General features: G+C 41.9%; 1 protein-coding gene across 1 annotated transcript in view; it reads right to left on the reverse strand.

The window, feature by feature from the left end:
• The window catches only part of GPR158 (G protein-coupled receptor 158), a 211,874-nt gene that overhangs the window by 13,936 nt on the left and 182,519 nt on the right, over window positions 1-15,419 (reverse strand). The window contains exon 7 of the mRNA XM_086614818.1: window positions 8,046-8,284. Coding sequence (XP_086470944.1) covers window positions 8,046-8,284 — 239 coding nt within the window. The remainder of the gene's footprint in view (window positions 1-8,045; window positions 8,285-15,419) is intronic.

Raw genomic sequence — 15,419 nt, forward strand, 5'->3', positions numbered from 1 at the left:
AGCCTGCTTAGTTATATCCTTTGGTGTTTAAAAACCATGATTATTCCTTTTGTTTGCAATGCCCATCATGTTTTTAGAAATCGGAGCACTTTGGAACACTTAGCTTGGTCATCCAATGCACTGGACCAGACTCATGTCCAATGCCACTGACCTGTTACCACGAAAAGTGCGTCGTGTTTGCTCATCTGGGATTTGTTTAGGCCATCGTTCATATTCTGCATCTTCTGATGATGAAGGACAACGATATATGTTCACAGTATGCGATACCTATCTGCTCTACAGAGGACAGACTCAGGGATGGTATTATTGACTTAGTCAAACTTCCTCTGAAGATCTGGGTTAATATATTTACTAGGTTTTGCTAAACATGCAGTTGTTTGTGTTGCAAATTATTTTTTCATCTTTAAAGCCAGCAAAAGGCAAAGCCATGTCCAGAGATGTCTCTGTGACGTTTTCTCTCAGTGTTCGTTAGCCGAGTTGTGTTGCGCCTTGCACAGCACGGCAAATGCAGACTGATCCGCTCCCGTCCCTCCAGCCCCAGCACAAGTAAATTCCCATGTTAATTCATATCCTCTCTTGTGGCCTGCTCTGCAGATGTCTGTACTTCACCTGGCTGCACAGAACTGCAGAGCAAGATATGATGAACTGAAAACAGTGACCAAAGTCACTTGCCTTTCTTTCAAGATCTGGAAAAGTCATTAAGAGGCCCCATATGCTTAAGTGGGTACGGGAGAAGAGCACCCACAGGATGACAAATCAAGTAAAGACAGGAAGGGCATGGCTTCAGGACAGTTGGGAAAAAAAATGAATTCAGAAAAGCAAAGATCATATAAGGAAACAGGAAAAATCAAGAAATGTGAAGCTGGATTTTTGAACATGGCTTACATACCAACTCTTCTTAGAGGCCTTAGGAAAGTACTTCATCTTTACTTCTACAGCTTTGCTGTCTCTAAGAATTGGACAGCATTAAAATAAAAATACCACATACCGTGCCTTAACTTGCTCTTTTGCATATATAATCTTCAGTTAGCTATATCATTTCTTAAGAGATCAGACTCATGTAATGCATGTGACAGAGCACTTCAGAGATAAATCAAGGTTGGCTAATGAAGAAACCTCTGTAATTTGTTGCAAATGACATTTAGATGTCTAGTGAATGAGAGAAAAGACTGCAGGGGAAAAAAAGCGGTCGTGTGCACACGCACAACTGAATTCTAGCTTTGCCTGTACCTCAAGCTCCTGTGCATATGAAAAAGTCCCCACTTGAGCTCAACTTCACAGAGATGATCACAGAAAGCATTTTTCTTGCTATTTGAGTGCCAACCTAGGCAGTTTTGCTGCGATTTGCAGCAGAACTAAGCACACAAGGCTGTATTTGTAGCGCGCAAGACCATACATAACGTGTTATATATAGATTTGACTAAGCTCTGTAACTGAGCCAAAGGCATTGCAAAATGGGCACCCAGATTAAATGGACCATATAACCCTAATCTTATTGTTCCTCAGCTCTGGCTGTGTAAAATGGGGATAAAGCCACCCTGTCATTGCCAGATGACAGTGGAAATAAATTTTCCCATATTTGTGAACAGCTTAAATACTAAACTGTGAGTTTTCTTCCTGACATGGTCAGGAAAGGAAAGTGAGTTATTGCAGGCTGTCCTGGTGGCTTCTCAGCCCTCCTACCCTGCCAGAAATGCCTCTCTCTTGTGCTTCTTCAGGCCAGCCTCTCGGTGGAGATGGCTGTGGGCTAGAGCTGCTGAAAGGAGCTCCCTGGAGCCGGGATCCACAACCCCGTGCTTGTTTGCACTTTGCTGTCCAAAAGCTACCTGCAAAAAGAAGACAACTCTGAAGGATTAAAGCCCATTTTCATGACTCTGTGTGATGTTCTACATCTGACCACATTCATTTGCTCAAAAAGCACCGTCATAGGCCAAGAACAGGCCACCGCTCTCCAGAGACGGTGACGTGCTCTGCGTCCTTTTCTCACACTGATAAGGGAGAGCCCATTACAGCTGCGACTTGACCAAGTTCATTTGGTGTTCTGAACTTGGCATGGTTGGCAAAAAAGTACTGTTCCAACAGTTACACCATTTTTTCCTCAGATTATGAACACAAATTACTGATTACAACTCTACTTACACCTATAACGCAGCTACAACAACTCATCTACTTCTCCATCACTTCATTTCACTTCTCATCTACTTCATTTCATCAGACTAATGTCTACATTTTTAATCCGCTTCACTGAAACGAAGTGAGCTATGGATCTGGAAGCATGGCTCTTCTATCCATTCATTCACTCAGGCTGCCGGCTGGAGCCAGGTGCACACTGTTGTAAAATAGGAAAAAAATTGTGTCCTTGCGTGCTACTGTGTCACCAGCCAGTGCAGTCTCTTTCTGCCTCACTGCGTCCAATCTATCACCTGGAGAGCTGCATCATGTCATAGGAGAAATTTTTTTCTCCAACTGAAAGGATTTTCGGATATTTCAATGAACTGTGATTACATGTGTAAGACTTTAGTGCTGAGTTATTCCTAGCAAATTATAAATTACCAGAGGTTTATCTGTCTCTCTCACCATATCTCAGCATCATTTTAATTAGCTAGGCACAGCAATACAGAGAGCTATGTGTGGAGTAAGAATTAACAGTGCCAAATCCTGATTTTCTTTCTATCAGAGCTTCCATGGCCCGTGGCTATGCAAGGCTGAAGGAAGAGCAGGGGTCCATGGGCTGGCGGGGGGCGCAGCACGCTCCATCTCCCCCCCAGCCATAAACGTGCCTTGCAGGTCCACTTGAAGTAATGCAAGGGACATGCTGGCGCATGGTCTACAGGCCCCATGGCTTGAAGGTGACCTAGAGATGGCTTTTGCTGGCAATGGAGACATATCCACTGACTCGTGTGTGAGCAACATGCCTAGGTGTCTCCCCACACGAAACATATGCCAGTGCTCAGGTCTACAATCTCCAGGAACACCTTCCAGTTCTGCACTTCTCTTAGCCCTTATACTCATGCACTTTTCTTCTACACAGATGTGCTGTCCTGCCTCATTCCTTCCATAGCCCACTGTTATTAAAGCCAGCTGGCCACTCTTCTGTCTTCACGTGCCCCATCATCCTTTTCACTTGTTTGTGGATTAAAGGGGGAGAACAGAATCAGAGAGATCTACCAGCAGCAGCTGACAGCAAGCTATGTGGAACATCTCTCACATCTGAAAGAGGATGCAAGCAAATGCCACTGGTATCCAAAATACTTGAAGGGCTGGAAAGACTTGCAGAAGTACAAGAAGTGGATTCAAAAAAGGATAGTGCAAAGACAAAAGGAAGTCAGAGCATCTTCCAGCCTCTCCCAAAGCTACCTCCTCCTGCGAGTGGCTTGCAGAATAATCTGAATATGGCGTTTACCAATATATAAACATGTGGCTAAGGTAACCCAAATACGGTTTCCTTAGCAGAAATACTTTGTAGAAACGGTGCCTAGGCAAAAGCTATGGGATTTCACCCGTGAGGTAGCAGATACCAAGAAAAAGAAACATTATCGCAGGGTAATGCAAACAGCAATGCAACTCAAACTGCTCAACCTAGGAGTTCTAGCTATTTTTGAGAAAGGAAAACAGAAAAATGCTGGCTGGTCATTGTTTAAAAAAAAAACATATTTTTTTTTTTTTTAAATTACCTCCATCATCCTTGAGCATGTTTTATTTTAAATTAAATTGGAAGAAACAGTTAATCTGACATAAATGAATCGTCCCACTTGATTTAGTCTCTTTTCATAGAGCAGACATTCTGCATCACTCATCATCTTTGTTGGTTTTCCCTATACTTTTTCCAGATTTACCATATCCTAGAGATGAGGGACATAAAACTGCAAACCGTGTTGGTGATGTGGACTGTGAAAGAAGTGTACATGGTGGTGGGAGGAGTGGGTTATAAGCAGGAAAGGGACAGAGCTACTTCATAAAACAGGATTATTTTCCTATTTCTGCTGCAAACATTTTATACAGCCCTGGTCTTATCACTTAGAGTAAGCTTTTCACAAGTGATCACTATTTTTATATGATACATTTTCTGAGTATCTGATGTGAGAACTGAAGCCAGATCCTCATCAGTGCTGAATTCTAACAAGTACCTCCTGGTTGTGCTTTCCACACAGAGGAGGCTATAAACAGCACTGTGACAAACCAGTCCCTAGACACCTAAAATGGATAGCTAATGTTGACAATTTTGGCTTTAATCTTTGTACATTGATGCTAAGGAGAACACGGCTTAGAAACGCCCATTTGGAAATGAACAGTTCTTTATTCATTGCATGCTCTGAACAACACACCCCGAATATGGCATAGGGCCACACCAAATGGGGATAACAAAACAAAATAATAATCACTCATTCGCTGAATGCAGCAGAGGGCCTGTAGAAAATTTAATAAAGGGCCTCATAAGGCTGTATTACAATGCCCCAGCTCAAAACTGTGCAGGCAGCCTTAACGCTCAGTCTGTCAGAGCCTGCCCTGGCAACTCGGACTCTCTTCAGATGCAAAGATTATATATGCTATATATCAACAAACAAACAGGGGAAGGGAGTTCTTTTGGGAATAGCCTGAAACAGGTACTTTGTTCCTTTTCCTGGCTGAGGGCAGGCAGCAATCATAATGCAGCCTTGTGTCTGAAACCCTCTTGATGTCCAGGACCCAAAGCATGACCCACCGATTGGCGGGTTATGGCAGCAGCTCAGGCAGCTGCAGGGAGCAGCCCAGCTCCTGCCAGCCAGGAATCAACAAGTGCTGGAGAAAAATATCTCCCTGCACCTCGTTAATACCTGCCATTTGCTTCTCGTTTAAAAAAAAAACAAACAAACATTGAAAACCACAAACAGAATGCACGGGGGGATTTTTTAAAAATACAGTTCAAATCTTATCCAGGCCAGGTGAAACCCCGGCCCTGCTCAAGTCAGGAACATCCATCTGCTAAGATTTCACCTCTGCTTTTTATTTGTGTCTGTGCATGCATGTTTATCTCTCTGCCTGCCTTTCGCTCCTGCCTGGGGCTTTGTTCATTAAACTTATTATTTTGCTTTTTTCCCCAGTTTCTGGGAAGTTCTTTTACATCCGGTGCTGATATCTGTTTCACTTACAGGATTTTTCCCTCAGGATGAAGAACAATAGTTTCATTTGTGACACTGCAACCCCTTAGGTACCAAAAGTTTATTGCTTGTGTTTTTTTCTAACTTAAAACCCGCATGCGACAGGTATAGAATGTATTCGGGCCATAGGAAAAAGGCTTTGTGGGTGAGCATTTTCAAGCCTTCAGGTCTTCCTTCAGATTGTCAACCATGCCATGGCTTGTCAATGAGACAGACGCCTCAACCTTGAAAATGATGCAGAAACAAACACAAAGGAAATAAAAGAATCTAGGCAACTGACCAATAAGCTACCCACAAGTATCCAGCCTCAAGGAAAATGCATACTAACCTACATTACGTTATGTAGATAAAATAAGATTTACTGAATGCTTATTTTTCTCATCAGCATATCGCAGAGTATAGAGGCAATGCTAGTGACGACCTTCGTGTCTAAGTGACTACTTCTCTCACAGAGAGCATCCTCTTAAACTTAATGGAAATGTAAATATAAAACATTCATTGCAATAAAAATCTCCAGAGATAGTCTAAGTAGCATGATTAGTATGGAAAATGGTTCATAAATCCTAACTCCAATAATCTCTCGTAGCATAAAGGATTAATCTCATTATGACTTTCTAACAGAGCCTTGTTAATTCTCACTTCACTAATCTGCGACCTTGAAAATTCCCTCTTCACACTTCAGTAAAGCGTTGACAGCCGAGTGAAAGAGGGAGGTATTCCAGCAAGGGCTACAGGTGACGGATATATTCCAAAACGCTCACTAGTTTTATATAAAATACTGTGCCTAACTAAATTAAATGCAATAACAAGCCTTTCATAAAATATCATCCAGGATTTTTTTTTTTTAGCATTTTAAATCAAATATGATAATCTATCAATTAATTTATCACATAGAACCATTTGTAAGGCTTCTCTCAGTAATTATAGGAATAAAAGGGATTCTGCATTATGGGTATTTCTCCTGACATATCTCTGAGATGAAGTATCTAATTTTAGAACTAGTTCCTACTGGCTGTAAGCTTTTCAGACTGCTATTAACAATAAAATCTTGAAGTGCATATACACATACACACACACATGCATGTAATATATATATAGTGTGTATATACATATATATATATACACACACAAATTAGTACAGACTTGCAGGTGTACATCTCCTGGTACCAGTAATGTGGCTGCATAGTTTACTGCAGACTTGCACAATCATAACTTTGATTATGAGGTAGTTTGAGTAAGAAGGCAAAATGACGGAACATAAGAAATTCTGTTCAGGCTCGAGAGCTGGCTTTGCCTCTACTGTCCTTGAGTGTATTTTGAAAAACATTAAAAACTCCTCTAAATGTAAATATACCTTAAAAAATGATCCATTTTTTTTTCCAATACTAGGCAGATATCAACTTGTAATTTCTTACCAAAAAGGGACTACTGATCATGATTAGGTATTGAGATCTGAGTTGTTAATCACTTCACTACCATAGCTATAAAACTCAGGGAACAAAAACATTTGTTTGCCATTATGCAATAATCAACACTATCACAGTTTTAAAAAACTACACTATATTACTGACTGTGAAACGCTGTAAAATTTTGATGCAAAATGGATTAGTGCAGATGACATCATCTAGCGTTCCACATGTAATTCTCTTTTGTTATTAATTAATTTTACAACATCTCTAGCAATAGTACTCTTCCATTACTACAAAGTATAGTTGTATTTTATCAGTACACCCCTCCAAGAGGGCTCAAATTGAGACGCATTTCAAACTGTGCTCCTTTAAACTCCTCTCTGTGTGGTTTACCAGTGAGCACATTGACACATGGGCTACCAGTGTGCCTGACCGCCTCTCAGATCTTATACTAAGGAGAGAGGAGCAGACCACTGGGGCAGCTTAGAGCCACAGAAAGTTCTTGGTGAAGCTGGCAGCAGTGGTTTGCCCTTTAAAACTGCTGTGCATTACCATGCACTGGCTTTGTGTACACCACTCTAAGAGAAAAGACTCCTCATACCCCCAGGCTGCTTCTGTCCATCTCATCTGCACTCTCATGTGGAGGAGGAGCCACCACTACCTCTCCCTAATCCTCAGCAGCAGAGCTCTGTCAGTGGGATGTCCATGGAGGAAGCAGCGAAAGGACAGAAAGGAAAGCATTTATTTCAGATTTCAAACCACTGATGTATCTGAGATAGTGAGCAGCACACCTGGGCTGTACTAGAAACAACGGCTCTAGGTGCAGAAGCACCACAGCTGTCCCACCATTGGGAGGAGGCACATTATACTGTATAACTGAACCCTGGCATGGGGAATCCACTGTGTGTTACAAAATTAAGGAAACAAAAAGGAGTCATTTTTCTCTTTGATAGGAGTTCTGCAAGGTGTTGTTTTTTAGCTCCTGCCTATCCCAAGTCCTGAGAGTACATTTAACAAATACGTTAAGATGGAACTTTTGATGTGCATTTCCTGTTCCCACTACTTTGATACTAATTTCTGTAAGGTTATGAATGAATGGTCTTGCAAATTCTTTCCCTCCTCACATGAAAGCTCTGCCCAGTTCTGTGGTGTAGAAGCAAAAAGCCTCCATTAACCTAGCTGCAATTTCTCACTATAATAGTGTAGAAGAGCTAGATACCTTCTGCCTTCAGAGATGCAAATTTCTTGAGCACCCATCACTTTGTTACTACAATCCAAGTTACAAACCTTTGAAAGTCATAAAAGTCTCAGTATATTTTAATTATGTTTTACTTCTCAGCCCATTAAAACCACGTATGCTGACATTTTATTTCCCTAGAAGCTTTTCACGTGATATTAGGCAGTCTGACAAAACTTTGAGATATTCTAAAAGAAGAAAAATGAAAAGACAACCGAGCTTTATTTTAGAAATTAAAGATAAACTGGAAAACGAACATACCAACAGCCATCATGTAATCCCAGCGGTCTATGAGGCACATATTGAAGATCAGGTGGTCAGATGTTTGCCCTTGGCCAATGAGTGGAATGTTTCTCGCTAAATTTTGGGTTATTGCAGAAGTCCAGCCAACGAGAAACCAAATGACTATCAGTAGAATAACAGCCAGCATCCTCATCACTCGTCCACCTGTCATGTATGGAATACGCTGAGCAGTTCGGGACAGGAATACCTTCAAAACCCTGAAAAATTCAGACAGTGCAGCATTAAGAAGAGCACTAGCAATGTCATAGGAATTAGATTTTCTATTTATTTCACTATCAGATTATTAAAAAAAATTAACATTCATTCCCCTGACAGTATGTACAACAGCGAAATTTGAAACATTATTACTTTCATGTTCATCGTATTTAAATGGAACTGATTGCTGCCCAGAGTGCTACACAGCAACAACAGAAAATATTAGCTATTGCTTATGTTAGAGACACACATTCACATGCTGTGTTGTCAAGCTGTTTTGTACCTTCCAGCTCCCAGTGGAAGACTTCTATCTTTGGAAGAGGGAAGGTCATTTCCATAAAGTAGCAACCACGTGTGGGAAATCTCATTTCATTTTCATGCTGCCTGTCTGCTCATCCCCAATCACGCTATTTCCAGAGAAAAAATTAGCACTCGGATATTTTTCCCATTGAGTCTGATGCTTCTGAGACAATAACCTACTCCTTGTAGAAATAACTGTGGAAGGCACTTTGCTAATTAAGTGGTTTCTGACTTGTTTAGAGGTAATGACACGTTTTTCGAGCTGAGACAGAGCTATCATGAGAAAAGCCACATCGTATGTCAGGCACATATACCACGTAACAGCCACTGAACATGTGACATTCTCTTTAAACATATTTGCACTTACTATTAGAATAGGTTTACTCCTGCCAAGAACTGTTCAAGGAAATATCCCCTGCGTTTTCTACCTATCACCACCTGATAAAGCAAACAAAGGGCCTCCTGGGAGCATGAGGGCAACCAAAATCTGAGGAAATTGGCTCAGGAAGAGGGAGTAGTTTGACTCTTCACATAGCACAGCATATCTCTTTGTGTTGCCTGCAGCACAGGATCTGATAGAAACATCTAACCCTCTCCTGGTGTTTTCCCAAGAGAAAAGGTGGCTGCAGGAGCTGCTGCTGCCATTGCCTTGACGCTGCCAAGTTACTGACGCAGGGCGGGGGAGGAAAGGCTATCCTCATGGAAGTTTTCATGTATCCAAATCCTTAGAAGCGATGGGCTGAAGTTTAATGGCTTTTTTAGAGATTGGGGTGAGGAGCCCTTCAAAGTGAAAAGATGAGCTGTTTCAGTGATTTTGTCCTCAAGACCACAGTGGTTCCTGATTCCTGAGCATGGGCACGTCCAGTGAATACTCTTGATATCCATGAAGGGACAAATTATTACTGAAGTTTAGGGAACTTTAATTTTTTCAGAAAGTTGAGTTTTTAAATGCCCTTGTCAGCTCTCAGGTGTCTGTAGTGTACCAAGCACAAGCCATCTCCCGAGTCGTTCCACGGCCAGGCCCACCTTTTCAGCAAAAAATAATAAATCGCACTCCAGATTAATTTATGCTTATATGTGTCTAAGAGAAGGAAGGCAGAAGCGACTGGCGTTGCCTCCCAAACAAATAACAGAGCAGTGTCTTTTAAGGCAGAAGCACAAAAGCTTTTCCACATCCATAAAAATGAATCACTGTTTGACTACAAACACGGTCTTCACAGTGTGCATTAGGTGAAGTCAGAGATCTGAATATGTTCAACATTATTCAGCTGTTTCCCTCCCAACAGTTACTCTGCAGGGAGTCAGGGGTTTTGATCTTTCCATGTCTGATAGATGTTCTGCTCTCCTTTTACAGATGCTAAGTGTTTTATGTTGGAAGCAGCTTCCCAAAGACTTCAGGCAGGACAGACAGACAACTCCAAAGCGTCACGGCTGGCGACTCCCTCCGTGCTGCTCTGCAGCATTACTCTTCCAGGGCAGCACTGGTAAATCCTGGTTTTTAGAACACTAAAATTCAATAAGCAAAAGCTTTCTTCCTCCTTGTGAATGACGATCAATACTTACCTTCTTTGAAAGGAAGGAAAAGGTATTCTTTTTGTAATGAACTGGAAAACATCCTCTTTTCACAGCTATAGTTTGCCATTTGAGAAAAAATCCCATCACACCTGTTTATAAAGTTTAAGGTTTAAAGAAATCATACGAACCAGCTGAGAACTACTAGAAACTTCTTTCCTTGTATTTTGGCTCTCCAAAGTCAATTCTTGGCGATTCTACTGAAAGCCAACGTGTGAGCCTTTTCTGAATGTAACACCGCAGGACCCATTACATTTTTTCCAGTACCAGCCCATTAACTGCTGACTGTGAGACAGCTTTCTAAGGGATAGAGGTGAGCTGCTACTACGTTATTGAAATAAATAACATTTTGCAGTACAGCAGTCAAAACCCCTCCAATTTGGATCAAACCACGTTTCTTTTTTTGTCACCTTTTTTACCAAAAATAAGCGTCCACCACTACCACCATTTCTACCTTGAACGTGTAGGCCTACATGTAAACTAAGCTTTACAGTTTGTTTTTTTTTTTTAAATTATTTTTCTGAGAAGCTGTAAGGAAAGCTGGGTAAGATGTGTAATGTTGAAAATCTCCTTTCCAGAGGTAGTGGCATAAAAGTACTCAACTAGAACATGAGGTCCAGAGTTGCAGTTCCCAGAGTTGCATCTTCCTGCTGCAACGTGAATCCAAACCCACATCACTCATCACCTCAACCCTGGCAGATGTACTCCATCTCCTCTCATCTCCCATATATTACTGAATACGTATCAAAGCAGAGACAACTGCCCAGGAGTTTCCCCTCCCAAGAGCATGCCTTCTCACCAGGCTGGAGGGTCATTCTGCTTCCTGTACCTCTGACACTATCAAAGTTCACCATAAAAAAGCTGAATCACTACAATATGAGAAAAAATTGCCTCAGCATACGTGTATTATCTGATGACTGGTATCTTCCATCAGAAAATTGGAGAGTTCTCAATTCAAATCCCTGCCCTGACTTCTGGGTAGACAATGCTCAGTCCTCCCTTTTCCCACTGTTCTATACCTATATTTTGGGTTGAAATACTATGGAACAAATGCGAGAGATTTCTCGCAGGGAGGTAAGAAGTGGAGCTAGTGGACCGCATCTACACTAGGAAATTAAATATGCTCAGGGTTGCCCCTGGCACTGATGCCAAGCAGCACAGAGCAGACGGCATCCGTACCACTACCCTCCAACACAGGGTGGCTGCAGGCAAACTGCCCACTGCAAGGGCCTCTGCTGACTCCTGAACCATGCTGGGAAACGGCTCAGGAGCCTTCAGGTGAGCATGGGCCAAGGACAGGCCAGGGGCCACTAAAACCATTCAGCAAGACAGAGAATGGAGTTCCAGCCCCCCGGAATGTTCTCTGATGCTACTTAATTTATGAATATAGACGTAGTCCTGGATTCAACTCTCAAAGCAAATTAGTGTTTAATTATGAGCATCAAATAAGGCAATGTCAACTGGAAAGACTCTTTCCCTTGTCCTGTCTAGCCCCAAAATGCCTGGTAGCACCAGGCTGTGCCCTGGTAGAAGCTTAGGGCACTGTTTGAGATGTATGGCCTCTAATCTAAGGCAGAAGAGGAAACTTAACCATCTTCCTCAGCATGTTCTAGCTGTTCTCCCAGTTAAAAACATTCAGCATACACAAACCACTTTTATGTGTTGTTGTTGAATGACCAAACCATCATTTTCAGTGACTTGTCATCAGCTCTGTTTACAGGCAGAACAGTCAGAGCACTGCAATGTGCTGTACCTGCTTTGCCTTCAAGCAAAACTTTGACTTACAGAGAGCTACAGGCAGCATTAAAGCTGGTACACAACAGCCATCCTTTCTACAGAGTGAACAGAAGGCACAGTTCAGGCTGAATGAACTGCCTGGAGACCACTGTAGGTAACTCCCAACTCTGCCGGCTGCACCACCAGGTCTGAGGAGAATTAAGCTATATGGTCTGAGGGTTTTTTGCGGGAGCCTGGCTCCATATAAATGGACAGGGGAGGGTTTGGTTGCAAACACTAAGAGCTGCGAGCCAAGGGAAGCCCAGTAGATGGGAAGAGGAGTGATTGCTGCAAGTGGATCTGAAGCAGAGGGACAGAGCATGCTGGGTTACAGGACTGGCTGGGATTGCCAGCTTGGAAACAGCAAGCAAAGCATGTAGCTGCTGCTGTAGAAGTTACATCCTGAGATGTAATGTGTAATCTCAGAAAATAAATGAAACCATAATGAATTTTCATGTCATATCAATAATCTGGCCTGTGCACAGAAAACATGGCCCCCAAACTACTAGCTGACTGCATAAGTGGCAGGAACTACAGGTGAAGGATCCTGCTTTGACAGCAATGTTTTGGTTTTGGTCTTTATTTCTGGCATGTTTTTTTGTTTGTTTTTATTTCTAGCATCTGTCATTTTGTGGCTCTACTGAGTCATTATGTCAAACTGTTCTGTTCTAGACTGGTGATTTTATTGTGATATGAAAGCTACATCAGAAAGATAACAGGTCAAGCTCTTATGAAGTATATTGCTCTGCTAAGGTGCAGGGATTATGTGTTATCTGCTGCTTCTGGAGTATCAGTGAACATGACACTAGTTACTTTGAGTTTGTGAACTGATGTGATTCTACTAAAAACAGTGAAAAGGTACTGATGGCACATGTATGGCACAATCTCAATACAAAAGAGAGCCTACACTTCACGCTTGACACACAGGCACACACACATTCACAAACACTGAGCACAGGTTTTATTTTCACATCAGGAAGGATGACAGAAGAAAAAACATCAACACTTAGGGCACAAGACCTCACAATTCATATCTAGATGCCCTCATACCATGAGTTACTGGCTCTCAACTGGAAAGGATAAAACCCAACTGAGAGAGAGAATGAACAGCTTTCTAAACCACATTCCAGTTGAAAGTCTCCGAATTAGCCACCATCTACTTCCTAAGTGATTTCTCAAGACCTCAGCATAGAACAGATGCAAAGTCCCACACTGAAAAAGATATGCACTGAAATTGGGATGATCTTTCGCTTTAACGAGCCTCATCGTTTTGAACCTGAGCAAACCTGGGCTGAGAGCCATGCCATGTCAACAGCATGACAACGGCATGGCAAGACATGCATCATCGTGTCCTGTCCTGTGAAAAGATATGACAACTAGGAAAAGAAGTTCTGGCAATTATTTGGGTGTATGAACTTCTGAGAGTCCTCATCCTGTGTGTAGCCAGCAAACTTGGTGAAGTATCACTGATAGCCATCAAAATATCTCAACTCCTTCACACCACACTTGCAATAAATCAAAGCGTAGATAATAGGATATCTCCCACATTTTCCATTTCAGGACAGAATTTTGTAATAGCAAATACACTGTCAAGAAGACCACAGCCGTGAAAGGCAACAAATTCTTAGAAGAAATTACTAACTCTTCCAAATGCACTGTATTTTGTCATTGGTGACAGAGCACAAGCTGGAGGAAGGTTAGTCTGCACAGTGAGACAGCTAACAATATCCTAAGCTTGCTAAGTAGTTACAAGGTACTGGAAACATGGAGAGGGAGATGGTGCTGCAGGGTTGTTTCTTCTATACTGGAAACATGCCTGGCTTCAAATCCTCACCTAGGGGTCTGTGGTTAATAAATGGCAATATTAGTATCTGAGGATATCCTGATGGTACATCAATAAAGTACCAATCAGACAATCCTGTGTACTGAGTGATCAGGGAAACATTGGCGTCCTTTTTTCCTTAACAAATTATATTTACTTTCAAAAATGTAATTTTGAAAGTACAGTTTCCTTGATACCTTCCCTGGAGTTTTAAAGTGATTTTCTATTGTGTAAAACTAATGTAACACAAATTTATCAGATGCATGGCTAGAAATGCAAGCGGCGAAGAGGAGTTAAAAAATGTGTTTTATCTCTACCTGGTAAAAACTATCATTAGTAAGCAAAGACACATGACTCATAACTTAATGCTAACCTACTCTGTACAGTATTTTCCTAGTTAGTTTTAATACTATAGGCATAAAGGTAATTCTACAGAGCTTCAATGAAATTTCCCCTTCTAGATCAATGTATAGGAGATAAACTGTGCTGCCATAATATCCAGGAGTTGATTGAGGAAGGTGGGAGGGAAATCACATGCTGTTCAAGGGAAGGCTCCAGGTATTGGCAGCAGGAGCCGATAGGTCGCCCACAGCAATCAGAACCACTCACTCATTCCCATGTGAGCAGCACCGGACTCTCAGTCTCATGCATATTTAATAACCTGGAAAGAGTCTAAAAATATGACTTGCTTTGATGAAAAAGTATTGATTTGAAGTAGCTTTTGCCTGTCAATCTGTAGGTAAGTGTCGTGGTTTAGCCCAGCTGGCAACTAAACGTCACACAGCTGCTCACTCGCCCTCCCCAACACCCGGGGAATGGGGAGGAGAATTAAAAGGGAAAAGGGAAGGAGACCCATGGGTTGAGATAAGAACAATTTAATAAGATAATATATGAATATATATAGAATTGTAATAATATATACGAACAAGTGATGCACAGTATAATTGCTCACCACCTGGTGACCAAGGCTTGTCTTGTCCTAGTTAATGATCCTGAAAGAGGTAAGTCCCAACACTGCAATGCCGGACGAGCGAGAGGCCCAAAAAGAGAGTGAGAGAGAGTGAGCACTCTGAGAGCTGAAGAGTGAGAACCTCTGGAAGAGCAAAGGCCCTTCCTTCCAGTCAACCCTCATCTTTACACTGAGCCTGATGTTGCATGATATGGAATAGTTCATTGGCCAATTCAGCCCTTAATCCTAAGTCTAAGTTCATAAGGGTAGTTGTGGGCCCTTTGTCCCGGCTGTGCTCCTGCACACTAGAAAAAACATGAGAAGCTGAAAAGTCCTTGATGTCTTAGTGCCAACTATAAACATCAGTGCACTGTCAACATTCTTCTCAGAACAAGTCTCAGACTAAAACTAAAACACAGAGTTCTTCTAGCAGCTAAAAAGAACTAACTCTGTCCCAGCTGAAACCAGGACAGCAAGCCTGGAATGAGCAAACAAAATGTTTTGTTATTTCTTTAAATGTAGCCTAGATTCTGGCACTTTTCATGCTATACATATGCTTTATTTTCTCCTTTCACGTGCAAGTCTGAATTCCCACCTGAGGAAAGCTTAATTTCCTGGTGGACTACAGATGAAACAGCTGTCTCTGCCTGCAGCCAATTCCAAGGATGGTAGCTGGACCCTTTTGACAGATGAGCTGAGGTTTGCTTTTCCCCAGTGC

Source organism: Tauraco erythrolophus, chromosome 7 (genome assembly GCF_009769465.1).
Source record: "Tauraco erythrolophus isolate bTauEry1 chromosome 7, bTauEry1.pri, whole genome shotgun sequence".
Classification (NCBI taxonomy): Eukaryota; Metazoa; Chordata; class Aves; order Musophagiformes; family Musophagidae; genus Tauraco; species Tauraco erythrolophus.